Raw genomic sequence first — 16,785 nt, 5'->3', positions numbered from 1 at the left:
AGTTAAGAGACGTGGCTCCAAGTAGTGGGGCACTGGCCTTGTTCCAAAAAAAACAAAAAACCTGAAGAGATTGCTCCCAGGCCCTGAGTGCAAGGCCCAAGTGTCTGCACACCTTCCACCACCTTCTCCTCAGCCTCTTCCAGGGCTGCCTGGGTGTTTACTAATTCCACTCAAATCCTTTCATGTTCACCTACAAATAAAAGTTTCCCTCGCGCCCTTCCTGGTTCCTATCTTCATCTTCCCCCCCTCACCCCCCCACCCCCAGAACAGAGAGGAGATACGAATGTGAATTTATACACTCATCCTCCTGGCAAAGAGGGTCAATGGGGGTGTGAGCCTGGGGACCTAGGAGGCTGCCCTTGCGCAGGCTCCCCCAGGTCATTGGGCCTCCAGGGATCCCGGACCACCCTGTAAGTGTGTCAGCTCTCCGAGGCACGCCGCCGGGTTTCTCCTAGGAGTTGTGCTCAGCAAGGTGACCGCAGGCTCCCGTCTGCCGTCTGTCTGTTCAGCTCAGGGACAATCAAACCCATCAAGGCTCAAATGCTAGGAGGAGGGGGCGTGGCCGACGTGGGCGACGCGCTGACGTCACGGGCGTGGGTACGCCCCCCGCCGCGCGCGTGCGCGTGCGCGCGCGCTGTCCGGCTCCGAGCGAGGCGGGCTGTGGCGGCCGCGCGGCGCCGGCGGGCTTGCGTTGGCCCGCTCGCTCGGATCTTCCCCCAACACACACACACACCCCGCCTCCCGGCCTGGGCTGGGTGTCGGCGGGCGGCCGGACGCCGGCTGTCATGGTGCGAGCGGCGCGGCCCCGTTGAGCGTCGGCGTGGCGGCGGCGAGCCCGGCTCGGGGTCACCATGCCTACCCGTGAGTGCGCGGCGGGGGCCGGGCGGGCGGGCGGCCGAGGCGGGGGGGGGGGGGGGCGGCCCGCACGGCCGGGCCCGGCTCCGGGGTTCCGGGTCCCGCGCTCACCCCCGGCTCCGGGGCCGACGCTCGCCGCTCCCAGGCGGGGCCGCCGAGAGTCAGGAAGTGGCGCGGCCGGGCGACCGGCGGGTGCGGAGAACTTTCGTTTCGGCCCCGTCTTCTCCGGGGGGCGGCGGCGCGGGGTCCCGCACGCACCGGGGGGGGCGGGGGGCTGGGAAACCGAGGCTGCCGGAGTTGGCGGCCGCGTCTGGGAAGTTGAGGTTCTGCCCCCATCCAGCCCGCCGCGCGCAGGTCGGTGGGTCCTCGGGGTCCCCCGGTCCCGGCCCTCGCGCCGATCCCGGGACCTTCCCGTCGGTCCCGCCCGCCGCCCTCACCGACCCCCCCCTCCACACCCGGCGGCCCGGGAGGGCGAACTTGGGGCCTCGTCGGCAGCTGGTTACACCTGGGCGCCCCAGAGCGTGGCTTGGGGGATCACCTTGCTCCCGGTGATCATCGGGGCAGCGCATTCCGGGGTTAGGGGTTCCCCCCCTACTCCCCGCCTTGCAGAAGAGGTTCTGGAGCTTGACACCTCTCCTCTCCCCCCAATCTGCCCCTCTAATGAGCTTATCCACACACGGACCCCATGGTTCGAGGACATCAAATCCTGCAGATTCTGGGTATTTCGTAGTGCCACCCTTGACCCATTTTAAAGCGACCCAGATAATGGCAGTGTGACTTGAAACCCGCTAGGAACTGGAGTTGATCCTGATCTCGCCCCGGGGAGGAAGCCTGACAGTGATTGATTGAGATTCCCTCCGAGGAAGGCTCTTTTCAGTAAAACGTCCCAGGCCATTGGGGGAAAAACAAACACTTGTGAATGCACTTCTTAGCATTCTTAAATATTTCTAATCGTCCGTATTTCTGCACGTGTAGAGGGATACTCACTTCCCAGAGTAGGCTCCAGTGCAAGCTACAACTGAGGAGGAGAAATTGTTTCCTGGTAACTAGAACTGTTGATATAATATGGTGGCAGGTTGTTGTTTTTTTAATGTTAAATGTAAAGGTTACTTTTAACTCCTCAAACATAAAATGGGTTTTGTTTTTGTAGTATAGTAATTTGTGACCTTAACTCAATTTGTTTTAGACCTTGTATCCAGGGCACATGTCACTGTTTTTGGTTTACACATCTAAGCCGGAAGTATATCATTTAGCATGATCTTCATTATCATCCTTGTCAGTTTATTACGTCTAACTTCATGCTCACATCATTCAGGAAATATGAGATTAGGGTTGTGCCGGTCTTTGGCTTTCCGAGAAAAGCAAAAGAGGAGGGGATAAGCAACTGTTATTGAAAGTTAGAGCTTCAGCTGGAGTTGATTGGTAAAATGTCACTTGGCATACTATGAAATTAACAAGTTTTTAGTTATGTTCTAACTGAAATTAACGTGTTCTAACATGGTGTAGTTTCATTGAGAGGATATAGAAAAACTTGTGTCTTAAAAAAATGTTTGATTTAGTCTGTTAGCTAATGGTGGAGTTTGCCAAGTTAAAAATACAGATTTCACTCCCCAGCTGAAAGGCTGGAAGAAATGTCTGTTTTACCTATCATTGTTAATATTTGCTACAGTAAGCTTCTATGACTGAGTAAAAGTGTGCTAAAGATAGGGACACGGATGAGAGTGAGTAGTCCTTGCTTTTCTCTCCCCTGCTGATCAGAACTGTCATACTTGCTGGGATGCACTGAGCAAAGTGCTTCTTAGAAATTGTGTGTAGAATCAGCTTCCAAAAATGGGAAGTGTATAAGCAAGCTGAGACAGCAGAAGTGTCACTTTCTCTAGGAATACTTGTAAGAAGAAAATTCAGTTCCAATAGCAAAGTTGTTTTTTTCCCTTCCTTTTATTTTCTTTTTAACCTTGTTCTTTTTAATGTTGCATGGTGAAGAGTCTTATTTACCAGCTTGGCCAGTTAATCCTTAAGAGGTTTAGCTAGGTAAATGCAGTGCTATTCTGTAAAACTGAAGGGTTGGCGATGATGTTTTTGGTCTCTTGGACTCTAGAATTCTGAGTGTTCTTGTTCTAAATTGTTGAATAGTTGCTTCTATTGCTGGTTTGTTGTTTACTTGGAATATTGGTAGTCATTAAACTGGCATTGATTAGTATAATGTAGCTGGTATGCTATGTAATCAAGCAGTAACTTGGGAATGCATAGCTCAGGAATGTATAAACTCGCTTCATTGGAGTTGTTTTGCAGCAGATACGGATTCCTAACAAGAATTCTTTGGTCATATCATTTTATTTTCTTCCAGAAGATTGAAACCAACACCAGGCACAGATTTCAAGATTATACCACTGAATGACCTTTCAGATCTACAAATCTGTAATTTGACACATTTTTCTAAAGCCTTTATTTCATCCCCTGTTCGAAGAACTGTTAAGATTTTTTACTTTCAAACAGAATCATTGTTTGAAGAAAACTTGGGTTAATACATTTATTTATTTATTTTTGCAAATATGAGCACTGAGAGTCTGAATTTTGATGACTTCCTGAGGTCACACATCGAGTAGAATTGGCACTAACGCAGATCTGACCCTTATACTCAAGTGACCACATTGAACATATATGTTGAACCTTCGTAACATTTTTCCCTAGCACAAAGTTGATAATTAAGCTTTTTTTATTCTCTTGAGTTACATTGAGAGAAACGTAAACCTATTCAGAATTACATGAGAATTTCTTTGCATTTACAGAAAAGTTTAACATTTGCCTTGGTTCCCATCTTATAACAGGAATTTGTGGGAAGAAGGCTATGGATTTTACTGATGTGCTAAGTAGTTGCTTGATTATATAGGCCCAGACCAACTTTTTAGTAGGCTAAGGAAGAGACTCCTTAGTTCATAGATCACATACCTAGAAATAAATGTATTGGGCAGACTTTTCTGGTCAGGCTGGCTTCTCTAACTGCAGTATTTAGACTGGAGAAGCTAGGGTTGCAGGAGTTTTCTGTTAAACTATTCTTTCATTAATTATGTGTGGCTAATGTGTTGTTGTTGTTTTTTAATTTTGTGCCAGCCCTAGGGTTTGAACTCAGTGCTTGAGCACTGCCCCTAAGCTTTTCTAGTCAAGGCTAGTGCTCTACTACTTGGTACTTGAGCCCACAGTTCCACTTCTGGATTTTTTGGTAGTTAATTGGAGATGAGTCTCTTGGACTTTCCTCCTTGGGCTGGCTTTGAACTATGATCCTCATATCTCAGCCACCTCACTAGCTAGGATTACACGCACAAGCCACTGTTACTAAGTTAATGCTTTCTTTATTTCATTAGATTCTGGCATTGCCATCTGGATTGATTTGTTAGATGGTAGTAATTTGGTCACTCTTTCTCAGATGAGGTTAAGATATTTTCTGTCCATTCTTACAAAAGAAGAATATACAGAGTGAATTGTGAAGGACAGCTGCTATTTGGAAGTATTTTTTTAAGTACATTATATACTGTGTTACTTTCTTGTACTTATAACAAAATACATGAGAAAAATGACATGAAGGAAGGCTCTGTCTTGGATCATGGTTTAAGATGTTTGGGCCCATGAGTCCTCTGACTTCATTGTTTTCAGACCTGTAGCTAGGAGCAAATCTATTTGATTTCCTCAGGACAGAGAAGAAGGGTCCAGGGACAAGATATACCCTTTAAAGTCATGTCCTCAATGGCTTCCTCCGAATAGGCCTCACCTTCAACCAGTTCACTTAGCTATGAGTTCATGAGTAGCTTAATTATAGCCCTCATAATCCAGTCACATATCAAAAAGTGTCCATGATGATCCAACCAGACCATTGACATTTTTGCTTTTTACAGAGATGCTTCATATCTGCACCAGAACACATGCAAACTAATACTGGCTTTTGAGCCTTTTGTAAATGCACTTGTATCCATTCATTTTTCCTCCTTTCCTCCCCTACCCCCCTTTCTCTCCCTTCTTCTTTCTTTTCTTTGCTCTTCCTATCTTTCCCCCTTCTCCTTTATTTTTCCACCCAGGACATTTGTATCTTGCCTGAGTTGTAGCCTAAGATTTTTCTTTTTTCCACAGTGACTTTTGACTTGCTACTACTTGGTTACTACCAGTGACCTTATCTTTCAGTCTGTCCCAGAGACAGGGATGTGGGGGCTGCGTTGTAGGTATGTAGATAGTGAGATAAGATTGGAGGAGATGAGGAGAAGTGAATGGTTTCAGGTGCTATGCAAGAAGCAATTAACTTGACCTGAAAGTGCATTCAAACTGTCACAATCAAAGTTATGAGAGTGGCTGTCCTATGGGTACTAGAAATTTCCAGCTTATTGATTGCTTTATAAAGATACACTTTGCTCTTAGGGTTAGGCATTCAATTTTGAATGCTTCTCAGTACATGTTGTTCTTTACAGGAATTACCTTGTTTAGCTTTCCTCTTTGAGAGAAGCCTGATTCCACCTGCCCCAGAGATGGAGAGATTATAGGTTCAGGGAAGTTAAGTGGCAGAAAGTGGTAGATCTGGGATTGGAACTATCTTGTCTGACTGCTTCAGTTCTTTTCTCATACTCTGTTGCTCCAAGCCAAGGCAGAAGGTGACTCAGATTGTACCTACTTCTTGGACTCTGTGCTTGGTTACGTCATAAGGATTTACGAAATGTTGAATAAATGAATGATTGAATTCTTAGTGGAGTTAGAGAAGTTGTTCTTTGGATGCCTTACCAAATTGGAGATAACTTTATTCATAAAACAGTGTTGTAAAAGTTTTATAAGTTTATACAGGTAGGTTATTACCAGATCTCTCTGTAACATTTTTGAGGTCTTCAGATGAATACAAATGGAGGCCTGCATCATAGTCTCAAGGAGGGTTTTTGAACTTTGGACATCTTGGACCAGGTTTTACTGGGGTGGGAAGGAATTAATGCCGTGGAATTATAGGATGTTTATAATCTCCCCCATCACAACTGCCTCCAAAGTTTTGAGTATCAAAAATGTCCCTAGACACTAACTGATGTCCTTAGGGTACAGAATTGTACCTGCTTGAGAACTTTTGATCCAGTTGTTTAAATGTTACAGGTCCACCTGTGCCCAAGCCTGGCCTATTTCCTCACCTAGGTTCCTCAGCCCTCAGCCAGGTTGTCAGGAATACCATCACTCAGAGAGATCCAAGCAACCTATAGGCCTGATCTGGTAACTAGTGATCTTGTGAGCAACACAGGGTCTTTTCTGACCCTGAGATGTGATTTACTCTGTTAGGTTCCACTAATATCGTACCTTTTCATCTTAGGATTTCTGGAATGTTCTATGCATCTTTCCAAATTATGCCATCTGAGTAATTGGGAAGAGGACACCAGTTTACTGGGGAACTCAATATGCCTTGCCTCCCACTGTGGATAATTTGGAACTGGCAAATTTAAACAAAAACAGCTGTAGCCTTGTTTATCTGGTTTTCTAGGACAGTGACTTCCAGTATAAGTACTTTGCCCTTGCCCACCCACACATCCCATAAAAGCAAAGGGAATTCTTTGTGTTTGGAGAGGCAGAGTCCTTTTCTTTCAGAGAAATGAAGGTGCTGGTTTTTAGGATAAAGCCACATGGAACCATTGCTTAGTTTTTGTCTGCTGTGGAATGAGCCCAGTTGACATGCATGGTGCACCTGGAATGCCAACGTGGGCTGCAGTGGACAAAGCAGATTCTCTACAGGCCATTGTGTTTTTCACTTTCCTATTTGCTGCTTTCTCCTTTTAGGTGCTAGGTAGCATGATTCAGACTTATTAAAGACAGAAGCATTACTTAGGCATTCTCTTCAAATTTCAGAATCACACAGTGTTTCTGCCTGAACATCAGTTCCAACACAGGCTCCAGTTTTATATGGAGCCCAGTTTTACCTCCTGTGTGGTGGTAGAAAAGCTTCATGCCATTGTTGGAAAGGGATCTCAGACAGTTTCAGAAATGCGGAGGAGGACACAAAATATAACCCTAATTGCTTCCGGGAGTTACAGGTGAATGAGAGAAACTGAGCAGTTTAGACTAAACATCTTAAATATTTTTGCCAAGTGAGTCTTGTTCAGAATATGTCCAAAGCTATGATAATTATTCTCCGGGAACATGAAGAGTCTCACTCAGAGTTTACCATATACTTTGAAGTGATTTAAAGGCACATAGAGAATCCTCTGGTATTAATGATTTGTCTCCACATGAAATGTCTCCACAGGCTCTTATGTTAGAAACTTGGTCTCCAGCTGGTGGTACATTTCTTCAGCATTCTAGAAACTTCAAGAGGCAGGGCCTAACTGGAGGATATGTGTCACTGGGTGGAGGGCCCACTGAGTCCCTAGTCTCATTCTGGATCTTTGCACCCTGTCTGCCAACAGTTGAAAAAGTGTCACCATATACTTTGACCACGTTATTCTGACCAGTTACTCTCTTAGGCATTTTGCTCTTGGCTAGGCAAAAGTAACTAATACACCCAGAGAAACAAAGCCGAGCACCATGGTGGGAGTTAAGAATGTCACTGTTTGCCAAATATATCATGTTATTCAAAGTACTTCTCATTTTGTCATTTATTTATCTCCTAATTTTTTATATGCACATTAAATGTACCATTCCAGGGGGTCATAGTGTGGTACTGGAACCCAGGTTGTCTATTGCCTGGTATGCTCATTATTTCATATATCTTTGTGGGTGAGTGACGGGAGTATGCAAGAGAAGTATGATAAAAATCACAGCTAATGACTTGAAAGATTCAAAATACCAAATAGATAAATGTTACAGCATTATACAGTCTGAAGACAGAGCACCACCAGTATAACAACTAATAAATGGGTTGGGGAAAACATTACAGGTTCATTAATAAAGAGTGTTCATTGAAAACTAAATCACTTTTCTGTCAGATTACTGTTCTGTAATAATGCCATGCAAAGGCAGTAAGACTCAGTATACGACATGCATGTACATTGATCACTGGTTTTTGGGAAGCAGTTTGGTGTATGTACTCTGATTACCCATTAACCCCATTTTAAAGAAATGGGATTTTGGGCTGGGGATATAGCCTAGTGGCAAGAGTGCCTGCCTCGGATACACGAGGCCCTAGGTTCGATTCCCCAGCACCACATATACAGAAAACGGCCAGAAGTGGCGCTGTGGCTCAAGTGGCGGAGTGGTAGCCTTGAGCAAAAAGAAGCCAGGGACAGTGCTCAGGCCCTGAGTCCAAGCCCCAGGACTGGCCAAAAAAAAAAAAAAAAAAAAAAAGAAAGAAAGAAAGAAAGAAAAGAAATGGGATTTTAACTAAATGGTTCAAAACAGGGCATGAAGATTTCTGCATCTACATACCTGTTTATAGTACTACTTGCAAAATAGTGACTTCAGAAATTTATGTTCAGTAATGGAACATTTCTGCAAATTGATCATAGAACATCCTTACAACGAATTATTATGAACTAATTAACCATAGACTTCCAAAACCAAGCATGTTTGTACTTTCTTATAATTCTGGCACTTGGGAGCCTAAGGTGGGAAGATGGTGAATTTAAGGGCAGCCTGGGCTATGTAGTGACTTGAAGTTAGCTTCAGAATAGGTTGCTTTGCTGACTTAATTGCTATCATGGGCTCATGATTGTAAAATTGGGGGAGCGACCTGAGCAGTGATTGATGGGGAGTATAATGTGTCTCAATATTAAGCAAAACAATGGGATTTTTCCCTTACCATTTTGAATATTTTTTTTTTAAAGGAGGATATAATGTCTGTCATATTAAGTGGTGGTTTCAGTCAGGAAAACCTGAAAGGTTTAGATGAATCATTATGTGGGAGTTCAGTTTTGGGGAGTTTGTAGGTTTCATGTTACCATTTTTGGAGTGACTGTGTTGTGGAGTGAATACAATGCTAGTCAAGTATGATCACAGAATGAGTGTTGGCAATTTCTCCTGTGATTAATATGTCAAACCTGTCAAAATTCTGTCATTATGTGTGTCAGGTTCATTGAGTTCTTAAAGTGAGCCAGTGTTCAAGTATGTTCTCAAGAAGAAGCTAATACTAATTTTTTTCTCTTCTCATGAAGGATGTCGTAGTCTTCCTTCACATGTTTGTCCATTGCTCTATAACTAGATGTTACTAGATAGTGTACGTCTTATTTTTACTGAAGAGTCCCTACTCGGCATTTTTTCATTGTACCTCTGAATCAAATTTGCCTTGTTTAAAATTAGGCATTATACAATCTTAGAGAAACGAAAGGACCCTATGCCCTTTTCCTCACACAAGGTGTACACAGGTGCACATCTGAAAGAAGCTGGGAGGAGGGCAGAGAATGAATGGAAAACGCGGGGGTGGGGATACAGTAGAAAGGGCCCAACAGCTGCAATGGACACTGATGAGAACAAACCAAGCAGCTCAAGGGCAGCAGGAAGGGGAAAATTAGAGAAAAAGAGGGAGCAGATTACACTAAACAAAAGAAAAGAGACGTATATGTATATATCACTCTATCTGGAAGGAATTGTTTTACAGTTAACAATCAGAGGATATAAGCATTGTATACTAGAGCAACAATGTAGATTAAGGATAAGATTTTTTTGCTTGTTTTTGAAAAATAATGAAGAAAGCAAGGGAGGGGTAAGGTGAGGGGAGGGAAGGAGGGAGAAAAATGAGGAAGGGGATAACAGATATGACAAGAAATGTATGTGTATTCACTACCCTTAAGCATGTTACTGTAACCCCTACGTGCATCATCTTGACAATAAATAAAATAAAATTAGGCATTATAAACCTTTTAGCTCTACCATCTTCAAGTAGAGTTCTAGCTACCTGCTGTTAGTTTTAGTTGGCAAGTGGTTCAGCTGTACTTTTCATTTCATATTACCCAAACTCCAGGGTGTCTGTTGCAGTAGTTTCCTGAATAATGCTAAGCATTCCTCACACCCCTGCTACTTAATTGGCTTTTTTTTCCCCCTTGAACAGCAGCTGTCTTGGCAATGTGCTACCAAGTTCTCTGTGCTGTGGTTGCAGTTAACTTTAAATGGATCCCACTCCTGCTGAGCAGGCAAATGAAATACAAGCTGTCCAAGTTTGTTATGGTCACTTCCTGGGATCTTAGAAACTTTGCAGAAAGTACTGTGTCTGGCTGACTGGCCTGGAAGTTAAAGGGAGTGGCTCATTTATGGTATCTGACTTAAATCAATTTATTTTGGGGACTTAGTTAAAAGTATTCCTACTAAACTGGGCACTGGTGGCTTATGCTTGTAATCCTAGATACTCAGGAGGCTGAGATCTGAGGATGGCGATTTGAAGCTAGCCTGGGGCAAGAAAGTCTATAAGAAGACTCTTATCTCCAATAAACTACTCATAAAAGGCCGGAAGTGGTACTGTGGCTCAAAGTGGTTGAGTACTAGCCTTGAACACAAAGAGGCTCAGGGACAGAGTCCAGGCCCTGAGTTCAAGCCCAGGACTGGGGGCCGGGGTGGAGGAGTATTTCTACTAGCTATTTGACTCATTAAATGGATGAGAACATCTCCTAAAAATGTTTAGTTACAATGGGGATTTATGTATGTTATTATATTTTCAAAGTTGGAAATGCCATTAGAACATGTTATTAGCATGTGCATGTTGATAACAAAAGACCTTGTGGCCTCATCAACCCACCACTTGAAGCTGCTGTTTTCTAGAAGGGCATCTGCAGAGAAGGGTGTTCTGGGCAAATGCACGGTAGCCAGGTTCCAAGTCTCCGTCCTCTTGGTGTTTTCTTTCTAGCTGGGCTGGATTGTATGCATTTCAGAGGTCCAACAGTTCTCAGTCTGGGTTAGAAACCAATTTACTTGTCTACTTCTCACCACCTTTTCCCTAGGCTCTTTTGCATGGTTTTCAAAGCACCAGCTTTGTGAAAACGAACAGTTCTGAGATTCAGAAAGATGAGTCCTATTTATAGTATCTTTACAAAAGTTCCTTGTGGATTCTTGTGGCTTCTTGAGGATTCCATGCTGCTCTTAACCCAGCTTAGCAGATGGCTCCAGGGCAGCTGGTTTTTCTAAGTAAGTTTTCAGAATACCTTCCAGGGGTGTGCAATAAAGACTTGTGAAGAAAGATAGTGAAGAGACCCAGAAGGTGATTCCTGTCTACCTGCCCAGCTTCAGCTACAGCAGAGCTCAGTTTTGATTTTGTTTCTTTAGAAGAACATTTAGTTTCAATGGAGAAATACTTTTGACTGCTTTTAAAAAGTAGCTGGAAACTATGAGATGCTTTGGAATGAAGAACTCAGGATACCAGAGACAAAACTCAAAGCCATTTAGTTGATGGTGTCTTACCTGTCATGATTTCCAGGACTAAGGATTTTATCATCTTTCCTTGTCATAGGCAATGTGAATATGCTGTTCTCTTCCAACTTCTTAAATTTCCATGTTGAGTTTCTCTTAGGGACTCATTTATTGAGTAAGGGTTTTAGTGTGTACATTTGGAACATTTGCAAGACACTGCTAAGTGGAAGATACAGAGCTGAATAAAAGTAACCTCTAGCTTCAAAAAAATGTCCAGCTTATTGAAGAAGTACAGGCCGTTCTAACTTGGAAGAAAGTGGGAAGCACTTGGGAGTTGAGGGGAGAGATTGCAACACTAATTGAAAGAAAAGGAGAAGGGAAAGTGATTGCAAAGAAATTTGTTTCTCTCTCTCTCTCTCTTTTTTTTTTGCCAGTCCTGGGGCTTGAACTCAGTGGCTTGGGTGCTGTTACTGAGCCTGTTTGTGCTCCAGGCTAGCATTCTTACCACTTGAGCCATCTGGCATTTTCTGAGTAATTTACTGGAGATAAGTCTCAAAGACTTTCCTTCACCAGGTCAGCTTTGAACTGTGATCCTCAGATCTTAGCCTCGAGAGTAGAGTAGCTGGGATTACAGGTGTGAGCCACTGGTACCCAACTTGGAAGGCAATTTCAAAACCCTAAATGCCTTAAAAATATAACATAAACAGGGATCATAGAAGTGCTGGTTTAGGGAAGGTGTTTAAGGTGAATGAATCAGGTTTCAAATAACCAACAGCCACTTAGGCAAAACCTTAAAGGCTGTCGTTTGTATTAGTTACGTAGTTGTGCTTGTGTGTGCATATGCATATGAGAAGTTATTTGTTCACATTTTTGTGGTACAGTTTAATATGTGTCGATATTATGTTAGACACTGAGGATACAGTGATACCCTCACATTGGCCATATTTGCATCGTCATAGGTGTTGATTTTGCTCATGAAGCTCTGGTGAAGAGTAATTATACTGAGCTGATGGGTTGGGTAAGGGTTGGTAGCTGTTTATGCTTTGTGCATAGCTTTTGTTACACTGTGCCTTATGGTACACAGTCAGTGTATGTTTGAAGAAAGAAGACCAGGTGAGGTGGCTCATTTCTGTAATCCAACTACTCCAGATGCAGAAAATGGAGAAAATCATCCCAATAAACAAGTTTGGCACAGTGCTACATGCCTGTAATCCCAGCTGTGCTGGAGGCAGTAGGTAAGAGGATTGGTCAATCACAGTTTGAGGTCAGGCCTTGGAGAAAAGCATGAGACTTTAACCTGGAAACACCTACAGGGGAAAAGGTCTAGGAGCATGACCAAGTAGCAAAGCACCTGCCTAGCAAGCGTTAGGCCTGAGTTCAAACCTCAATACTACCAAAACAAACAAAAATGAATGTTAGTAAAAGTCCTGGGAACGCGGGGGCAAAATTGGAGGGGGAGGCAATTTGAGATTACAAAAGCATAGTAGACTGAGAGGTGGACTTTGTACTTGGAAGGTGGTAGTGGGCTGGATTGCACTGGAAAAATCTGAACACGGTAGAGGAAATAAACAAAGGGCTAATTGAAAAGACAGGATTCACTTTGGTTTCTAGTTTTATCATGTGGTAAATTTCTTTGCTCTCAGAAAGAGACTTTCTGGAGGAGGGGCAATTGGTGGACTCAAGATGGAAGATGAGTCCATTTTTGGATATGATGAGTGTGTGGTTTCTTAAGGATGTTCAGAGTACATTTGCAGGGATAACAGTGCATAAAATTACTAAAGGGTAGCTTGTAAAGAGAGAGGAGACTGACGGCAGGCAGATCTTCTGGGAACATTCTCATCTAAGGATGAAGTGAGGCTGAACAACCAAACGGAGCAGGTAAGGCATTTTCAAAGCAAATAGATGGCAATAGAAGTTTACATGACAAGAGAGTGCAAGACTCAAGTGGCAGCCCATTTATTTGTAGCATTTGAATATTCCAACATAGCAAGAAAAAGGCAGAAAAGGTCAGTCTCTTACAGTTTAAGCTGATACTCTAAAAACAGAAATTTATGAAATATTAGAGGAATATAGTTGTCCTATTTCAGCCATGGTGCGTGCTGTCCTGCAATTACGTCTTAGCTGTTTTATCACTTCTTGAAAGCTAAGAGATGAGATTTTCAGGTTATAATTTTCAAGTGCAGGATTTTCAAGTGGAGAAATTAGAGCAGTTGTGTATATGAAATCTAAGATAAACCACATAGAGCCAGACTGCAATTTCTTATTTCATTGTTGTCTTGTTTGGGTCTCATTTTGTGAAAGAACCAACTTGTTTGCTGGGAACCTAGTTACTAGAGACCTGCTTATTTCAAAGAAAGCACTGAGGGACTTGAATTATCAACTGAGAGTATCAGTCAGAATTTTTTGTTTACACTGCTAATCTGCTTCCTTTCATTATCCTGGTAATTCCTGCTCTTTTCTTCCATTCCTGCTCATTTTTCTTTTTGACACTTACTTGACATAACACAGGAAACAGGCTCTATTCTCTTTGAAGGCTTACAGAAATACCACTGCTCTGACTGTGGAGCCTACCCATCTAGGGTATAGCAACATACTGATTAAAAGTGATTCAGAGAGCCATTAGGGAGTTTTGCATTGTCAGCAAGTGTGGTTTAACTACAGTTCTTTTCCAAAATGGCAACCAATTCAACCATTCCTGATATTTCAGCCTTTTGGAATGATGACTTTCAGAAATCTGCATACAGATATTTTTGTTGATCCTTTACATTTTCAAGAGTAAACCAAGTTAATTTTTATAGGTGCAGGAATGTAGTGAATACCACAAAAATGTACCTTAGAAATTTTATTAAAATCACAGACATGTAAGAATTTAGTTTATGATATTGAAAGGTGAAAGATATTCACTTAGCATACTTTCTGATTAACATAAAAACCAATCCTTTTCATATACTATTAACAGAATGTGTTTTAGTTATAAGTTAAAAGAATCTGTTACAATTTTAATTTTCTATTCAGCTTTAATTTTCTATTATCCCAGATCTCATGAGTGGGTGAATATGAACTTTCTAGAGGGCAGAATGTGTGTGTGTGTGTGTGTGTGTGTGTGTGTGTGTGTGTATTCATCTCCAGTGTTTTAGTTAGAAGTTTAGGGGAAATACAGCAAGCACTGAGCCTTGAAGGTTTAAATTAGTAATTAATTGTTTTCATTAAACTTTTTTACTTTTGATAGAGAAATTACTTTAAAAATATTTGGATATATAATTAGTGTTCTACTTTTCTTTTTAGTTACTGTTTAAGCAGAAAGTTAGTCATCTCATATGCAATGAAGAGCTTTTACCATATGGCATAGATGCTGTGGGTGTTGTGGAATCTATAAGAGGAATCAGTGTTGTTGGTATATTAAATGTATTTCTTATAAAAATAATTTTGGAAGTTACAAACACTCCCACAGACTTAACACTTTTATCACTTTATGACTAATGAGGAAATAAAAATTTGTTAAAATTTAAGTAGGTGGGAATTTTTAAAATTTGCCCCCAAATATCTCATAGACTACTTGTGAAACAGAGGATGTTTAATTAGCAATAACTCTTCAACCTAGTTATATGAGAATAATGCTAGTTGTTGTGAAGGATTCTTTATGCTCATTATGATATCCTCTTTTAATTTATTAAATTGTGATCTTGGTATTACAAATGCATAGTAAAGTCACAAGGGATCACATTCTTGAGATACAGTTATTCAATTATTTGAGCAATTAGAAATTTCTAGATTTTCCACTTTTCCTTCTTCTGGATTTTGACTCAGTAGGACTTGTACATGTGCATACAGAACTTGAAAAAACAAAAAGACTCTAAACTTCCAGTGCTTTCAGATCTCTTAATTGCAAAAGACATCGTTTTATTTCTGGACTTAAAACATAGAATATTTTATAGAATATTTTTATTTATATAGAATATTTTTAAGCTTAAAAACCTGGAAGCATCCTGTATTAGGTTAATAGTATTACAAATAATTTTTGTACATTGAAGGGAAGAATTAAAAGTAATCTCTGCATCAAGTTATAACAAAGAGTATTCTCACCTTATTCTACAAAATAAAGGATAAATCTACTGCCATATTTTGTGTAGATTCATAAAAATTCTTCCATTATTTTCCATGTTAGTTTTGGGAAACTTTTACCATGATGTATTGTTGTGGTAAGCTGAAACTTGGTTTGCATTATGAATACTAGAGCTTAAGACATCCTAATGTCTAGATGGTAGTGGGCATTTGATGAGTCTGTAAAGTGATGGAATTCTGACCCATGTTTCCTAAGAGGTGTGTGTGGCAAGGATGGCCATGCACTTCTGCTGTGCTCTCTGTTATCTTATGCTGGGAGTTACCCAGTTCTTCTTGTGGAAGCTGTATAGCAGAACAAAGGCCTCTCGTTTGTATTTTCTTTTTTCATGATAGAGTCTCACTGTTTACCTCACGCTGATGTTGAACTCCTGATCCTCCTACCTCTCTCCTGAGTCATTTTTGTTGTTGTTCACACATGTTTTTACTTTCTCATGGACATTGAAGAGCTCTGAGTAACTGAAAGTAGGAAAATAAAATAGTTTCCAGAAGTGGTAACTTCAGTAATGTGACACGTTCTCTGGTGAGTTGTCGCTTTTCCGTTCCCTGACACCTGACCTTGTTTTGGACCTCTGGAGAATGATGGTAATAATTGTCTAACTTTTGCAGCTGCAAAGTATTTTCAGGATGGCGCTTTAGTTCCCAATTTGGATTTTTTCTTTTTTTTGTTGTTGTTGTTTAAAGCCATCTTTTGAAGGTAGCATAAAGTGTTAAGAGCAATGTGTGCGTGTACGCGCGTGTGTGTGTGTTTTACTGGGGTTTTCCAGTAAGAACTCTACTACTTGAGATACCTTGGGTTCTTTTTGCATTGTATTCTTCTTCAGATAGTCTAATTTGTTTTGCCTTGTCCAGTATCAAACCACAATCCCCATACTGTTGCCTGTAAACCCAGAGTACCACCATGCCCAGGTGTTTATTGCGATGGAGTCTCACTAACTTTTGGTCTGGACTGACTTCAAACTGCAATACTTAGGATCTCTGCTTCCTGTGTAGTTGGAATTATGATCATGAATCCACCAGGCACTGCTCTAAGAACACAGACTCCAGATCTATCATTTCTCCTGAGCTCTTGACTTAAAAATCTTTGCAAGTAAGCAAACACAATCAACTTTTAACACCTTTAGCCTTGTATTAAACTACTTTTACTTTTCAGATTCCTTGTTTGTCTAAGTGTTAATGTCAACACCTACCTTATAAGGTCATTTTGAGGTTTAAGTGAGATAAAAATCTAATATACAGGACCTACATTTGTTGATTGATTTTGAAAGTATGAAGTTCACAGATGAGGGGTAGATAGGGGCCGGATTCCTAGGATAGATTAGGCCTAGAGCAATTTAGTAAGTCTTGGTTTTCCATTTTGCACACCAACTGAGACCAGAGTCAGTTCCTGTTGGTAAACTTGAATGTATTATTTGATATATTTGTTTTCCAGGGATACTATGACAAAATACCACAAGTCTCATAGTTTAAACTGCATGTGTTTGTTGGCTAGAAGTATTTGGGGGCTAAACATCTAAAGGTGTGGCAGGTTTG

General features: G+C 41.5%; 1 protein-coding gene across 2 annotated transcripts in view; it reads left to right on the top strand.

Annotated features, from left to right (window-relative positions):
- Nucleotides 1-680: 680 nt before the first annotated feature.
- Nucleotides 681-16,785, top strand: part of Efr3a (EFR3 homolog A) — a 76,008-nt gene continuing 59,903 nt past the window's right edge. For both annotated transcript variants that reach the window (XM_048358355.1, XM_048358356.1), the window contains exon 1: nt 681-861. In XM_048358355.1, the coding sequence (XP_048214312.1) occupies nt 852-861 (10 nt within the window). In that variant the 5' untranslated portion in view covers nt 681-851. The remainder of the gene's footprint in view (nt 862-16,785) is intronic.

Source organism: Perognathus longimembris, chromosome 12 (genome assembly GCF_023159225.1).
Source record: "Perognathus longimembris pacificus isolate PPM17 chromosome 12, ASM2315922v1, whole genome shotgun sequence".
Lineage (NCBI taxonomy): Eukaryota > Metazoa > Chordata > Mammalia > Rodentia > Heteromyidae > Perognathus > Perognathus longimembris.
Note: the sequence above shows the minus strand (reverse complement) of the source record. Positions and strands in the feature narration are given on the sequence as shown.